At 30.6% G+C, this 18,014-nt stretch overlaps 1 protein-coding gene across 2 annotated transcripts in view; it reads right to left on the reverse strand.

Annotated features, from left to right (window-relative positions):
• Positions 1-261: 261 nt before the first annotated feature.
• Positions 262-18,014, reverse strand: part of LOC141300186 (microtubule-associated protein RP/EB family member 2-like) — a 31,462-nt gene continuing 13,709 nt past the window's right edge. The window contains exons 1-6 of one of the 2 annotated variants that reach the window (XM_073830518.1): positions 16,733-16,884; positions 11,830-11,975; positions 6,660-6,876; positions 6,419-6,564; positions 4,358-4,516; positions 262-1,419 (exon numbers count right to left, since the gene is read on the reverse strand). In XM_073830518.1, coding sequence (XP_073686619.1) covers positions 1,345-1,419; positions 4,358-4,516; positions 6,419-6,564; positions 6,660-6,876; positions 11,830-11,975; positions 16,733-16,853 — 864 coding nt within the window. In that variant the 5' untranslated portion in view covers positions 16,854-16,884 and the 3' untranslated portion in view covers positions 262-1,344. Of the gene's footprint in view, positions 1,420-4,357; positions 4,517-6,418; positions 6,565-6,659; positions 6,877-11,829; positions 11,976-16,732; positions 16,885-18,014 lie in introns of those variants that run through there. The other variant, XM_073830519.1, reaches the window with a different exon arrangement.

Here is an 18,014-nt window from a genome sequence, read left to right on the forward strand (position 1 = left end):
TCCGTCAATGTAAGTGTATGGGATTTTTCCCAGTTTTAATCTGCATTTTTAGGAAAACTGTGACTCCGATCAGTTAGAAAAGATACAGCACACCTGATGAGATCAGTCTGAAGATCTGGCCTGAGTTTGAAGTTTGTAGAGTTAAAGCTCTAGGATGAGTTAGAGATGATCATTTTAGTCTCAGAAGAATAATAACTAAAAGTTAAAGTAGCATTTCAGTAAATTGGCCTAGCCTTACTTAATCATAATAAAAACAAATGATTTATTCCTTTTGAAAGTGAAAGGGTTTTATTAGGGCAAGTCTATCATATCTCCAGAGATTTTTTAAACAGCAAGTTAAACATACAAAAAAACATTTAACATTTTTTTTCCTTTTTTTTTTTATTAAATATGTAAAAAGCAGGTCAAGTTATTCACAAATAAAATGCAAACATGCAACACATTTGGGGAATGCATAAGGGGGAGAGATACTGTGAGGGAAATAATAAGAAAAAACATTGTCTATTTATAATTATTAACAGTACATATGTTTACATTCCTTTTCATTGTACACAATAATAAATGACAAAAGCGTTGACCTGTGGAGAATATTGACGGAGATCACCAGAATGCTGTTTTATGTTCAGAAGACCTGTGCTTTAGAACAACAGATGACAAAAAATTCTTCAATATGTGTTGTTTTCTTCAAATGACGGCTGTTTTTTGACTGTACATATAAAGTAAAACGTTTAGACGCGATTGCACGGTTCAAAAGAAATGCTTCCTATCAAATACTGAGATTGGCTTCCACCTCTGTAAAAAAAAAATGAGTTTAATTGAAATCTAACTGAGCATCGTTTCCAAATGAAACACTGTATGCATTAGTTTATAATGCAAAATTTACTATTTCACAAATAATATTGGTAGCTCTTCCAGCTACTCTTATTGCAATACTTTAAAATTGAATAATTCGATGTGTCACATCCTAAAACACTAACAGCTTTAGAAATTAAAAAAGGTAAACTCTCCTTCATCGATGCGGTGAGATGAAAAACAGCAGGTGGAAACGCCAACAGACTTCAGTTAACGTAAAAACCGAATGGAGTTGATGTGCAGTGGTTGTTATCACGGGCTTCACACGAACAAGATTCACCATTTAAGCTGCTGTTGGATGACAGTCATGATGCAATTAAACAGGGCTTCAACATAAAAAGACACGTTTGAATATTTGGCCAATTCGTCTCGTTGCTTTATCACAGGAGCAAATGAGAAATAAAACCGTCGTGAGTTGAAGGAAAATGAACCCAGAAGCAGTTTTCGGACTGAGTGCATGTATGTTCAGGTGTCTGTTTGATTGACAGCTGTTCAGTATTCGTCCTGCGTGTCGTCAGGGACGTCCTCCTCCTGAGCTGGAGCCTCATGCTCCTCTCCACCTGCCTCCTAAACACACACAATAGTTTGCTGTTAGGTATTTTTGAAGATCATGTCATATAAGATAGTCAGTTTGTCCTAAAACTTGATCTGAAGGGGTCATATAATAGAAAACAAGATCAAAAGCAGCAAAAATGGGCACAAAGAAAATTATGACTGGTTAGATGTATTCAGTATTTAAGGACAGTTTAAAGTAGAGAACTAGAGATATACTAAAGTTATAAAACCAGGTAATTTATAGAAAACTAGCCTGCTTAAAAAAACAAAACAAAAAAAAACACTTATTTAGTGACCACCATCATAATTTGACTTGCATTGCAAGTGTAGAATACGATGTAGGAAGAAAAAAGAAAAATAAAGATTAAAGGATAAAAATTAAAAATAAAGGTGTGTTGTTTTATTAAAACAAAAAGAAAATATTACTGAATAATAAAACACGAATACTACTACTACTACTAATAATAATAATAGCAAAAGAGCAGAAAAGCGTTATAATGTTAATAAAAGTGGCATGCCTTATTAAAAGAAGCAAAAAAGAAGAATAAATAGGTTTGATGTATTAAAAGAACATTAAAACAGTAATAATGAGCATAGAAATGTTTATTAGGGTACATATACATATATATACAAATAAATAGGTATTGAACATTGAAATAGCAATAATAAAAATAGTAATGTGTGAACGTTTTTATTAAAAAAAAGGGTTTTATTAGGGTGTATATATAAATATATTAATAAATAGGTTTGATGTATTGAATAATAAAAATAGTAATAATGTTTGAAAGTAAAATAAACAGCAGAAAAAAAAATATATATAAAAAAAATTAAGTGTGATGTCTTATAATAATAATAATAATAATAGCAGAATAAATAAATAGGTTTGATGTATTAAAAGAACAATAAAATAGTAATAATGAACATAAAACCAAAAAATATAAAAAAATAAAATAAATAAAAAGTGTGATGTCTTATAATAATAATAATAAATGTAAATAATAATACAGATGTAAACACACATAATAGTTTGCCGTTAGGTATTTTTGAAGATCGTGTCATATTAGATAGTCAGTTTGTCCCAAAACTTGATTTGAAGGGGTCATATAATAGAAAACAAGATCAAAAGCAGCAAAAATGGGTCTTTTAGATGTTTTTATAACATCACAAAGAGAATTATGACTGGTTAAATGTATTCAGTATTTAAGAACAGTATAAACTAGAGTTATGATAACAGGTCGTTTATAGAAAACTAGCTTGCTTAATTTTAATTGACAGATGGAAGGTGAAAAATAACCATTTAAACAAACAAAATATAGTGCATAATGTTACAAAAGCTTTCTATTTCAGATAAATGCTGATCTTTAAATCTTTCTACTAATCTAAAAAATCCTGGAAAAAAACTTTACTCAACCGTATTAAATATTGACAATAATACAAATAATAAAAAGCAAATCAGCATATTAGAATGATGTCTGAAGGATCATGTGACACTGAAGTCTAGAGTAATGATGCCGAAAATTCAGCTTTTTTATCACAGAAATAAATTACATTTTAAAATATATTCAAATAGAAAGCAGTTATTTTAAATAGTAAAAATATTTCACAATATTACTGCTTTAGAGGCTTGGAGAGCAGAAGAGACTTTTAAAAAAAAAAAACACATTAAAAATCTTACTGTCCAAAAACTTTTGACTGGTAGTGTATATGTATATATATATATATATATATATATGTATATATTATTAAATAAATTAACAAAATGATTTCTCATGATAATAATAGCAGAATAAGCATGTTGAATAAAATAAAATAAAATGAAATGCTAAAAAAGAACCTGAAGTACTGAAGAAAATAAAATAGCTTCTTTTATGTCAAAGAAAATCATAAACTCTGATGTTTATTTATATGAAAAAAATTCAAATATATAAAATAAACTGTGTTCCTTCTCCTTGCTCTAAGTGGACTTAAAAGGAGAAAATGCTACGCAAGTCCAGAAAATTAGGTGGAAAGATAAAAGAAAAAGTAAATAATAAAGGTGTGTTGTTTTATTAAAAACAAAAAAGAAAATATTAATACATAATATAACAAGCATAATAATACTACTAATAAATGACAACGGTTTATTAAAAGCCAAAAACAAGAGCAGTTTTTGAAAACGTATTTGAAATAAATTAATAAATAAGTGTTATGTCGTATTAAAATATATATTTTTTTAATAAATAGGTTTGATGTATTAAAAAAAAACATTTAAATAGTAATAATAAAAATAGTAATAATGTGTGAATAAAGTTTTAGAAAAGTAATAAATAAATACAAAATTAAATCAATAAAAATATGATGTCTTATAATAATAATAGCAGAAGTATATTGAATAAAATAAAATGTGCTAAAAATAACTTAAAGTATAAGGAAAGAAATATAGTCTCTTTTTTTTTTAAAGAAAATAAAAAACTGACGTTTATGACAAAAAAAAAACGAAAACACAAAATACTAATGATAACTGAAAAAGAACAAACTTCATGTTCCTTTTCCATAAAATATATTAATTTGTGTCATTTGTCAAATATTATTTAAAAGCAATTTAAAGTAAAATCTTGCCCAAACCCCAACATCTCCATAAAGCTGAAAAAAAGAAGTTGAATTTAGAATTAGATTGTATATTTCCTTTATATTAATGACCAACTCAGAGATATTAAAGAAAACATATGTCTACTATAATGGATAAAAGAATCATTTTACCCTAAATAAATGCTAATCGTAATAAGAACAAATGATTTATTTCATTTGAAAGTGAAAAGGTTTTATTAGGGTATATATAAATATATTAATTTGTTTTTATCAAAATGTTTTTATAATAATAATGATAATAATAATATCAGAAATATGTAAAATAAAAAATTAAATAAAAAATAACTTCCTGAAAAAGTACTTGAAGCAGTGAAGTACTAACCTGGTCGTCTGCAGAGTACAGCACCTCCATAAGTCTCTCCACAAAGGGTCCGTTGTCCTGGCCCTGCTCCTGACACAGCAGCTCCACCTCTCTCAGCTTCCCAAAGTAGAAATCCCGCTCCTTCTCCACTCCTTCTAGTGCTAGCTTTAATGTATTCATCTGCGGCAGAGGAGAGACACAAGAGTTACCAATGACATAAAAGACTGTAAACACAACAGACACTAAAACCTGGTTACTGCTTAGGAAGACATGTCTCTAAACAACATGATTCCTCCTTGAATGCATACACTTCCTGATGCCGGATTGGAAAAGTGTGTTTTCCGAGTTTAACTGATGTGTACAATCCAATAAAATGTTTTTTCTTCAGTTTCTGTGCACAATTAACAAAGCATTACACTTTTATTTCATGAAAGTATTGTTTTTATGGCTATAATTTTGATATCCAACAAGGCAGCTCAACAGCAGAAAAAGAAAATCCAAAAACATCAATATTACCATAAAATAATAATAATAATAATATTATTATTACTAAATAGAAACACTAAATAAAATTAAAATAAATAATAAATAATCAACAAAGCATAATGTCACTGTAGAATATTAAAGTATTTAAAATAATAACAAAAATAATAATAATAATAATAATTATTATTATTACTACATAAAAATTGGCAAATAAAATCTAAATATATAAATAAATAAATATCAACATAAAGCATAATGTCACTGTAGAATATTAAAGTATTTAAAATAATAATAACAATAATAATAATAATTATTATTATTATTATTATTACTACATAAAAATTGGCAAATAAAATCTAAATATAATATATAAATATCAACATAAAGCGTAATGTCACTGTAGAATATTAAAGTATTTAAGAAAATAATAATAATGATGATATTATTATTATTATTATACGACTACATAAAAATGACTAAAAATCAAAATAAATAATATAAATAGATAAATATAAAATAAATATCAACAAAGCATAATGTCACTGTAGATATTACTTTAAGAAAAAAAATATTATTATTATCATTATTATTACTACTACTTCTAAATAAAACTTAGCAAATAAAATCAAAATATAATGTTAATAAATAAATATCAACATAAAGCTTAATGTCACTCTAGAATATTAAAGTATTTAAGAAATAATAATGATAATTATTATTAGTAGTAGTAATATTACTACTACTAAATAAAAATTACTAAAAACCTAAATAATCAAATAAATATAAATAAATTATTATTATCATTATCACTACTACTATTACTACTACTACCACTATTACATAATAATTATCAACAAAGCGTAATGTCACTATAGATATTATTTTAAGAAAATAATAATGATAATTATTATTACTATTATTATTATTACTTCTACTACTGAATAAAAATAAATATAAAATAAATAAACAAACAAACAAATAAATATCAACATAAAGCATAATGCCACTGTAGAATATTATAGTATTTAAGAAAATAATATTAATAATAACAACAACAATTTGATATTATATCATAACCATAACATTACATATATATTTAAGTCTTGTTTTTTTAATTTATTAAAATCAAAGTCAGTTTATGATAGAAAAAGACAAATATCTACTTAGTCAAATCAACGTAATTCAATAAGCAATTCAAGCTTTCATATATTTCAGATATTAGTTCATTTTCTAAGATAAACTCACTCAATTATGTTCGATTTGTCAACAAGATTTCATTTTGCATCTCAAGTAAATTTGTCTTGATTTAAGAATTTTTAGATATTTGTATTGAAAAAAGAAAAAGAAAAAAAATACTGACAAAGATGAACATTTTTTGCATTCGGTGCCAGAATTTCACTAATTTAAGAACATTTTTTGCTCCAATTTATGTCCTTAATTTGTGGAAGAGCGAACTAAGACTTTTTAAATCCTGTATAAACCCAAAATGATCTACTAAAATAGCAGCTTATCTCATGCTTTCACTCAGCATTTATATCCATTATATTCTTGATTGCTCATCCATTTAAAGATTTTAATAGTGTTAGGGGTGTCCACCTGTTCGTTTAGTTGTGTTACTTGGGCTTCCAGCTCCTTCTCTCCTTTAGCGGGTGTCGCTGACATCACAGGGATCTTTTTGGCGGAGGAGGGTCGGGAGGTCGAGGTGGAGGATTTAGGGGTTGAACTGGCAGATCTAGTAGCTCCTGCACACAAGTTAACGGATGCCATGATGCAATTTAGTAAATGCCAAATGCCGGTTGATTAATGATGATTATAAATAAAAGATGTTACATCAGACCTGCGGTGGGAGAGCTGGCGGCATGGAGGGATTTCTTTGGCAGGTTGAAGATCTGCTCGCCGGGGTCTGGAGGGGGAATAGCATCCTGGCCCTGTCTGGCCTGCACTGGGTCGTACTCTTTCCCGTCATAGTTGGCGTCAAAGAACTTCTTGAACCACTGAATGAAGTCCAGGTTGTCTTGAAATCGTCCCTTGACGAGCTTCTCTACAGGGATGATCTAAAAAAAAAAAAAAAAGAAATAGAATGAGTGAATGTGTAAAATTTGTAGCAATAGCCAAAAATACATTGTATGGGTCAAAATTATCAAATTTTCTTTTAAAGATCATGTTCCATGAAGATATTTTGTAAATTTCCTACCGTAAATATAACAAAACATAATTTTTAATTAGTAATATGCATTGCTAAGAATTTCATTTGGACAACTTTAAAGGCGATTTTCTTAATATTTAGATTTTTTTGCACCCTCAGATTTTAGATTCTCAAATAGTTGTATCTCAGCCAAGTATAAAACAGCATTATTATACACCTTTTTTAAAGTGCACACTTTTTAGCAGTAAAAAAAAAAATAAAAATAAAAGGACAGTACTAAATGAATAACAAAGCTCAAAATTGGACCCAACATTTTTAATTTACAACTGTTTTTTAATAAGGAAAATTTAATTATAACATTTATTTATATTATAAATAAATGTATAAAATTATTAAAACCATTTGATTAAATTAACAATATTGTAATTAATATTAAGATTAGCAATAATAGCTGCACTGGAAAAATATTGGGGAGAAAAAAGTTATAGCATTAGCCAAAAATACATTGAACGGGTCAAAACGATTGATTTTTCTTTTATACCAAAAATCATTAAGATATTACGTTAAGATCATGTTCCATAAAGATATTTTGTAAATTTCCTTCCATAAATATATCAAAACTTAATTTTTTATTAGTAATCTGCATTGCTAAGAACTTCATCTGGACAACTTTAAAGGCAATTTTCTCAATATTTGTACCCTCAGATTTCAGATTGTATCTCAGTCAAATATTGTCCTATCCCAACAAACCATACATCAATGCAAAGCTTATTTATTCAGATAAATCTAAAAAATTGACCCTTATGACTGGTTTTACGGTTCAGGGTCACAAATGCGAAGATATAACTGCATAATAAATACAGATTATGTATACATTGAATCAGGCTTTTACAAACTACTTACAGTTAAAGTAAAATAACTGGTAATATCAATTTAAGCAATATAAAACAGCATTATTATGCACACTTTTTATAAAATGTTTTACAATGCTAAATGAATAACAAAGCTCAAAAGAAGACCCAACATTTTTAATGTACAACTATTTTTTAATAATGAAGTTTTTTTTTTGAATACGTTTATTCAATTTTCAAACATTATGTACATAACATAAAATCAACCAAAAGAACAAGACACACAAAAAAAGAGAGAACAAAACAAAAAAATTATATATACACATACACATGGCTCACCACTTCAGTAAATCAATCTGATAAAAGAAAAAATAAATCTATATCTATATATAGGAATATATATATATATATATCTATCTATATATCTATCTATCTATCTATATATATATATATATATATATATATAGGGAAATAACATATTCCTATAAACAAGATACTTCAGATATTTATACTCCAATGTGCCACACATATTTATTCCTCATTAAACAAACCCTCTACTAAGAATAGATATATTTAAGCCCATTTATGTCAAAAACCGATCCCACCTTCTATGAAATATGACATCTTTGCTATAAGAAGCACAAGTTATGTAATCTAATGACACATATTCAAGTATAACCCTGTGCCATAATGTCTTTGAAGGGGCTTTATCCATTAACCAACTCAGAAGAATACATTTTCTGGCACAAAATGTAAGGAGCTTGCAAAGTGATTTTTTTTATGTTTATCTACAATAATTTCATCATATATCCCAAGCAACATATGTTTTGGATTGCAGCCAATATTAATAGATAAAATAACATTAAGTTCTTGTTCCTCCATATACCAAAACTTCTGTATCTCCCTACAAAACCAAAAACAGTGAACAAGCTCTCCTTCCTCTGTTTTACATTTCAAGCACATTGGTGAGCAGTCATCTTTAAACTTGTGCCTCTGTGATGGAGAAATATGAGCTCTGTGCAGGATTTTCAATTGCATCGCTTTTACTTTATTGCATATGCTTAAGGTCCCTCCCATTGATCGTCTGTGATTGGTATATCAAGTGTCCTTTCCGATGTTCCTTTCAGGGTGTCCGTATTTGACGAGCTAAAATCCTTGAGGAGCTTGTAAAAAAAAAAAACTTGTAGAACTGTTCCTATGTAAAAAAAAAAAAAAAAAAAAAAAAGCTGTCTCTCCAGAGCTGAAATGTCCTGGTTTATGAGCAAAGTAGTCCCTTTTTTTCTCAAAGTCTCTTAATTGTAAGTAACAAAAAAAATCCTGTCGTGAAACACTATACTTGATGACTAATTGGCGACACCTTTATGTGCCCAAACTCGAAAATTTGAGTCTACAGTCCCCGGCAGGAAGTCATAGTTGTCACAAATAGGAGTAAAAGTTGAGGTGAGTCGAGATCGACCCTCCAAACATCTAATAAACTGCCATGCTTTAATAGCACAAATTGTGATGGGGTTACTACAGGCGACTCTTAAGGGTTTAGACTTTTTAAGAAAAAGCAGATTTACTAAAGGAATTTTACTGAGTGAGCTTTCAATACCAAACCACACTGTTCTAGACCCTTTATGTATCCAATCAGATATGTAATGTAAATGAACACTTAACTGATATCTCCGAATATCTGGAAGGTCAAGACCTCCAACTGAAGATGATAGCAATAAAGTTGAAATTTTAATACGTGCTTCTTTTTTAGCCCATATAAAACAACTAAACCAACCATTTAATTTCCTAATGGTTTTATGTGTGAAGTTTATTGGAATCATTTGAATGGGGTAAAGTAATCTTGGGAGAATATTCATCTTCAGAAGGGACATTCGTTCAAAAAGTGGAAGAAAGTTTGCTTTATACATCTGTTCAAAGGAGGGAGTAACATTAATGCCCAAGTATGTTAAGCCCTCAGGAGCCCATCTAAATGGGAAGGATGGTAATGTTTGGGGAATTTGTTTTAAGCCACCTATGGGCATTGCCATTGACTTATGATAATTAATTCTATATCCTGAAAAAAATGACAAATTTGTCAATTGTTTTTAAAAGAGCTGGGGTAGAAGTATCGGGATTCACCACGAATATCAAAATATCATCGGCATATAAGGCAATCTTATGCTGGTTATTTGATACCATTAACCCACAAATTTTTCTATTTGTTCTTATAGCCTCTGCCAACGGTTCAATTATCAAAGCAAATAGAAGCGACGAGAGAGGACAGCCCTGTCTCGTCCCTCTTCCAACTTTAAATGTAGAGGAGTGACACCCATTACTGAGCACGGCACTAAGAGGTTCATTACCCACTTAATAAATTGTTCACCAAGACCAAATCTATGTAACGCATAAAATAAGTAAGGCCATTCGATGCGATCGAATGCCTTTTCCGCATCTAGTGAGATCACAAGACCATCTATTGATTGCCGTTTAGAAAATTTTTCAACAGGCCATTCAACAGGCGACGCATGTTATTGGCAGAGTTACGTCCTACAATACAATAAAGCCTGTTTGGTCATCCTTTATTAGAGCAGGTAGAAGGCCTTCTAACCTTGTTGCTAGAATTTTGGAAAGAATCTTCAGATCTACATTCAATAGTGAAATAGGTCGATATGACGAACAGTCCTCTGCTTGCCCTTTTTCAAAATTAAGGATATATTTGCCTTTCTCAGGGACTGTGGTAAGTGGCCTTTTACAAATGAATCGTTAAACATATTTAGTAAGGGGTCAACTAAAACATTTCTAAATTCTTTATAAAATTCACTACTAAGCCCATCTGGGCCAGGTGCTTTTCCTGACTGTAAACTCTTTATGGCTTCTAGAACTTCCTTTTTAGAAATAGGGGCGTTGAGGAAGGAGGTCTGATCTTCTGATAAAGTGGGAAGATTGAGGGTGAAAAAAAAAAAACTCTGTGGACTGTGTTGTATCCTCTTCTAGTTCTGACATATATAAATTCTCAAACCATTCTTTAAATATGTGACCCTGGACCACAAAACCAGTCTTAAGTCGCTGGGGTATATTTGTAGCAATAGCCAAAAATACATTGTATGGGTCAAAATTATTGATTTTTCTTTTATGCCAAAAATTATTAGGAAATTAAGTAAAGATCATGTTCCATGAAGATTTTTTGTAAAATTCCTACTGTAAACCTATCAAAATGTAATTTGATTAGTAATATGCATTGCTAAGAACTTAATTTGGACAACTTTAAAGGTGTTTTTCTCAGTATTTTGATTTTTTGCACCCTTAGATTTCAGATTTTCAAATAGATGTATCTCGGCCAAATATTGTCCTATCCTAACAAACCATACATCAATAGAAAGCTTATTTATTGAGCTTTCATATGATGTATATATCTCAGTTTTGTAAAATTTAACCTTATGACTGGTTTTGTGGTCCAGGGTCACATATGTTATTAATAGATAGACTGTCTGAAAAGCGTTTACCGCTACTATCCACAATAGACAGGAATGACTGAGAGTCTGATTTTTTTTCTTGAAGTATTTCCCCACTTTATCTCCATGCTCATATATTTTCTGCTTAGCAAAATAACTAATTGTGAAATTTACTAGCAATTTCTGAGTGAAAACTGTTTTTAGATCTTTTTCAGTGTGGTAATTAAACAGGTATTATAACTAAACAGAAAACTAAAATGAATTTTCCCATATTTTGCACATTCATTTTCTCCATAAGAATAGTGAGATAAGAACTGCTCAAAGTTTATGAATAATATGTGACTCTGGACCACAAAACCAGTCATAACGGTACATTTTTAATTGAGATTTATACATCACGTATAATTAAATCAGTCTAGGCTTTTGGGATCTTACACATATTTTCTTATCAGACAAAACCACGGTTGTTTTTCATTCTAAAATGCACTTCTCTATGGTGCTTTTGAGAGAGATTTTATTTCTACTCAGATTTTCAGTGCTTATCATGAAAGCATGACTGAAATGCCCTCACGTTTCTCTCACCTTATCAACATTCATCCTCTTGAAGGAGGCCTGCAGGAGTTTGAAGTTGTGGATGTATTCATGCTCCAACTTGGCCTGGAATTTCACCTTCTTAAGACTTATGCAGCCGGGAAACAGCATGTCCATGAACTGACAGTACGCCGCTCCTGCAAAGAGATGCACACATGGTGAAAAAGGTTTTATGAGGACATTATTTAGGACTCATTCTGCATCTCTAATATCTCCAACACTTTCAAGCAGATTTAGTTTCAGTCTCAGTGTCCATTTTGGAGCAGCAAACTTAATCTGTCCAATCAAAAGAAATAAAACAAGGGCACTTAAAGGGAGATCCATTCGACTCCAAGGATGTAGTTTAAAATGCCAGTGCAATGTCATGTAAATCAATGTCTAGGTAGACCTGGAGCCGATCCAGAGGATATTCAGTGTCTCGGAGATCTTTAAATACCTCTGGCCTGACTTGCGTTTATGCCGAACTAAATTAAGGTCTGATGTCTGATGTGATGTCATGCTAAAGCACAGAATTGTTTATCTTCTGTTTGATATTATTAGTCAAGGTTCCCACATAACCTGAATGAATGGTGAATTTACATGTTTGCTAGAAAGACATTTGTTCTCAAAACTCAAAACATAATCCTGAGATTTGAATGCAGATCTTTGAAGATTAATTATCGTCCGCATAAACCAGTATGTTTAGGTAGAAATGAAAAAACAGACAGTCCGCAACAGACAGAATCAACTATTTTATAATGGAGTAAAATATTTGACTAGAAAGAGTTATGTTAATTGTTTTATCAAAATATGAGGGATCATACAAAATGCATGTTATTTTTTTATTTAATACTGAGCATAAGACATTTCACATGAAAGACATTTACATATTGTCCACAAGAGAAAATAATAGTTGAATTTATTATTAATAGTTTTAAGTTATAAAACTGCCTGCTGTTCTTCAGACCCTTTAGGTTCCACAAATTCTTTAGTTTTTCAGCACTTTTGTGTATTTGAACCCTTTCCAACAATGACTGGATGATTTTGAGATCCATCTTTTCACACTGAGGACAACTGAGGGACTCATATGCAACTATTACAGAAGGTTCAAACACTCACTGATGCAAGATCAGGGCAAATTTTACTTATTTTGTCTTCTGGTAAACATGTAAGCATCTTCTGTAGCTTCTGAAGGGCTGTACTATACGAAAAGAAATATGATATTTAGGCAAAATAAGAAAAATGTACACATTTTCATTCTGTTCAAAAGTTTTCACCCCCTGGCTCTTAATGCATTGTTTCTCCTTCTGGAGCATCAGTGAGCGTTTGAACCTTCTGTAATAGTTGCATATGAGTCCCTCAGTTGTCCTCAGTGTGAAAATATGGATCTCAAAATCATACAGTCATTGCTGGAAAGGGTTCAAATACACAAAAAAAATCTGAAAAACCTAAGAATCTGTGGGACCTGAAGGATTTTTCTGAAGAACAGCAGGCAGTTTAACTTTAGGACAAACAAGAGACTTATGAACAACTATCACTAAACAAAAACACAGCTGTGGATCATTCAGGTAACAACGCAGTATTAAGACTTAAGTGTATGTAAACTTTTGAACGGGGTCATTTTTATCATTTCAACTACTATTTTCTCTTGTGGACTATATGTTAATGTCTTTTATGTGAAATAACTTATTCAAGTCAGTACTAAATAAAATAAAAAACATGCATTTTGTATGATCCCTACAATTTTGGTAAAATATTAATATTTATTTTGATATGATGAACAGCTCAAACAATAAGTTTATATTATGTGACTTATATTTTAGACAAGTTCCTGTTTTTGCTCTATTTCGTTAAAGAAAATAGTTTCAAACAGCATCTCTGAGCAACTCACAACAGTGTTTCCTACTGAATCAATCAGCTGTTTGAACAAATCGCTTGAATTAATGACTCAATGACTCACTCATGAAGTGATTCGACACCAACTACTGGCGCTTATAGGATTATATTTGAAGTATATATTCCAGTTTTTCCCCAAAAATCCTTTTAAACATCATTATAAAAACATTTTGCTAATAAAACATCAAAATATGAATTATGCATTTGTAACTGCAGATTAACCGAATTCATATCCTTGATTTCATTTAAATGAGAACAGCCCTATAGTATCTTACTATTTTAATTTATTAATTAAATTTAAGAATTTGATACAAAAGATAATGCATACATTAAATTAGGTTGGAAAAAATGTCATTATAAAGATAAAATGCCCATTTAAGGTAAAAAAAAAATAAAATAATTAAACTTACTGGAAAAGTTCATTTTTGTTACTCCTGCAAACTAACTACCTCACAGAATATTAAGAATATCAAAAGCTTTAATAGTCAGCTGTTCAGGTAGTCCTAAACTTGCCAAAATACCAGCACAATAATGCTCTAATTGTCTAATTATCATTATCAACAAAATTCCAGAAAATATCAAGATATCATTTTTTTGTCATTACCGCACACTCCTTTCACACAAATATAAATCATACTGTGTAAAACAGTATTTTAGTTTAATTACTAGGCTATAATTACCATTCATTAAAATAATTCCTTTTCATCATCAATCAAACCTTCTAAAACCTGTAAAATCCCATCAAACTAAAAATCACACAAAGAACTGAACTGATCATCTTATGAATGTGAATGAATGTGAATTTCAAACAACTAATTAAACAGTGCAAACGACAATTAATCAGAGCAGTGACCAAAAGCAAAGATAAACTTAAATGCAAATAGATGAGAACTTGATGAAAGAATACTGAAACTAAATGGTTGACAAATAGCAGCTTTTCTGATTAAAATTGATTAATCTATTAAGAAAATGTATTTTTTTTAGATGACCTTTAGCCATTTTGCAGTTCACTTAAGCAGCCTTGTAATGTGGAAAAAAGTAGAAAATATAAATCATGTGTGACCCTGGACTACAAAATCAATCATAAGTCAACTTTTTGAAATCGAAATTTGTAATAAATATATACTAAAGCTAATTAAATAATCTTTGATGTATGGTTTGTTAGGATAGAACAATATTTAGCTGAGATATTGATGTTTGAAAAATAGAAATCTGAGGGTGCAATCTAAATATTGAGAAACTTACCTTTAAAGTTGTCCAAATTATGAATTTTTTTTTCATCAAATGTTAAAACTTTGTTATAATGAAAGCACTAGCTGCACTGTAAAAACATTAGTAAGAAGTTGTAAATAAAAATGATTACATTATGTTTTACAAAAAACAAATCCTATTTCAGATTTTTTCTAAATTTCATATTTAATTCAATGTGTCACTTGGCATTTATTTGTAACTAATTGTGAAATTTACTAGCAATTTCCAAGTGAAATCTGTTTTTAGATCTTTTTCTTTTTCAGTGTGGTAATTATACAGGTATTATATATATATATATATATATATATATATAAATATGAATTTTCCCATATTTTTCCCATTACTTTTCTCCATAAGCATAGTGAGATAAGAACTGCTCATAAAGCTTGTGAATAATATGTGAGTCTGGACCACAAAACCAGTCATAAGGTTACATTTTTAATTGAGTTTTATACATCATCTATTTGAAAATCTGGAATCTGAGGGTGCAAAAAAACAACAAATCAAAATACTGAGAAAACCTCCTTTAAATTTGTCCAAATTAAGTTCTTAGCAATGCATATTACTAATCAAAAATTATTTTTTGATATATTTACTGTAGGAAACTTACAAAATATCTTCATGAAACATGACCTTTACTTATATCCTAATGATTTTTGGCATAAAAGAAAAATCCTAATATATTTTTGGCTATTGCTACAAATATACCCGTGCTACTTAAAGGAGTAGTTCACTTTCAGAACAAAAATGTACAGATAATGTACTCACCCCCTTGTCATCCAAGATGTTCATGTCTTTCTTTCTTCAGTCGAAAAGAAATTATGTTTTTTGAGGAAAACATTTCAGAATTTCTCTCCATATTTCTATGGTTGCAGTTTCCAAAATGCAGTTTAAATGCAGCTTCAAAGGGCTCTAAATGATCCCAGTCAAGGAAGAAGGGTCTTATCTAGCGAAATGATTTATTTTCTAAAAACATTTACAATTGATATACTTTTTAATCTCTAAACAGAGTACACACAGAGCTAGACAAGACAAGCATTTGAGGTTAAAAAGTATATAAATTGAAATTTTTTTTAGAAAATAACCAATTGTTTTGCTAGATAAGACCCTTCTTTCCTTGGCTGTGATCATTTAGAACCCTTTGAAGCTGCATTTTGGAAGTTCAAACTCGGGGGCACCATAGAAGTCCATTATATTGAGAGAAATCCTAAAAAGTTTTCTTCAAAAAACAATTTCCTTACAACTGACGAAAGAAAGACATGAACATCTTGGATGACAAGGGGGTGACTACGTTATCTGTAAATTTTTGTTCTGAAAGTGAACTACTCATTTAAGACTGCTCACACGCACAATTGCATGTGTAATAATTCTACAAGAATAAAAGAGTTTTCAATGAAATATAGCATGTAATAAGCACATCATTAAAAAAAACACTATTATTAGATGATTCAAAGTTATACTTGTTTTTGACCGCAATAAGGAAGTTCTAGTGTAATTGCTTTTAATTACACAGCGGTTAAATGCAATTAGCTAAATTCCCAGGTTCATAACTCATGAGCGCGTTACCTACAGCAGCTGAGAATTTACAACAGCTTTACTGACCAGCCAGAGGAAAGCACATTTATTTACACAAACGTTTAAAGGTAGCAGCCGTCCCACAGCAGCGCAGACGAGCACTAACGAAATGCCTTAGTGTAAATCCTCTAGGATTACTGGTCTTTGCGTCTAATGAGTGTCAGCGGCAGTTTAAGTTGGGAGGTTCACATACCTGATGACAGCTGCTCCACTTTAGTGTAGTTTAGACAGAGCAGATCGTTCACCCAGGCTGTGATGTCATGCCTGCTCATAGTCTCCTGGGTGATTGAGGTAGAATAAACGTTGACCGCCATCCCCCAGCTGTGGATGAGACACAGAGATCATCAGCAGGAGCATCATAATCATGTGCAGATGTAGTGAAGGACAGCTCAATGTCTGAATGACACTATCAGCTCTGGTATTGACTAAATCATCTTGTTAGTATGAGTAATTCACAATGCATGCAGTATGTACTAAGTCTAAAGTCAGAGTATTTACTAGACGGTCATACCAAAAGTTATTCAGACACTAGGTATTATTTTGGATAATTATTTTTTTTGTTATAGATTATTTATGTAAGCGAGGATATCAAAATAACAGTAAACTGTGACATAGCATACCCAAAAATTCATCATACAGTGGGATGAATAAAATTTCGGACCAAATATTTTTGATTGTGGACGATTAAAATGTCTCTACGATCTCCTTTTGAAAAATATCGTAGTATCGTGGTAGTCTTAATATAATGTGCAACGCGACATACATTCACTTACGAGACACTGCACTTATTCGCAGTCACAAAAGTACATTATTTGCAAGCGATTTAAAGCTTTGCCAGTAATTTATTTCGTCCGCGCGCTGTTCTGGCACGCGCTTCATAAGCGCGTACACCTGAAGCGCACGCGCTAAAAGCCTGTCAAACATCGCCTGATTACTGGACTAAGCTATCTTTCGCAACTGATTCGCTAATGCTGTCAAAAAACACAAGTATTACATATAAACACAGTTGGTTATGTCTAAAGTGAAATTAAACAGCTGAGAGAAAAATGGACGCGCGCTTGTAGATATTGTGCAGCTCTTAAAGCGACAGAACTAAACATGCTGCCGATTGTCATTAAAGGGACAGTTTACCAAAAAAACTACTCGTATGGTGTGCCAAACCTCTATTAAATACACCTACTGTGCCTGAAATGTAAAGTTTGTTTTATTTGTATATTATGTGCGTTTGTCACATGTAGTCTTTGTTTTATTTTTTTAATAACAAAGACAAAAAATGACAGATTTTTTATCTTCGCCTAATTTAGCCCTAAACATCTGCCATATTTGTATTTTATATTTTGTTACCTTGTAAGACTTTGGTTTTAAAATAGGGAAATTAGTTTGGCTGTGCTGCTCAGACAACTTGCAAAATAATAAAACCAACTTGCTTGCTTGGTAATTGGTCAACAAAGTATTGATAGTATGACAATATTTAC

This window comes from Garra rufa, chromosome 24 (genome assembly GCF_049309525.1).
Source record: "Garra rufa chromosome 24, GarRuf1.0, whole genome shotgun sequence".
In the NCBI taxonomy this organism is placed as follows: Eukaryota; Metazoa; Chordata; class Actinopteri; order Cypriniformes; family Cyprinidae; genus Garra; species Garra rufa.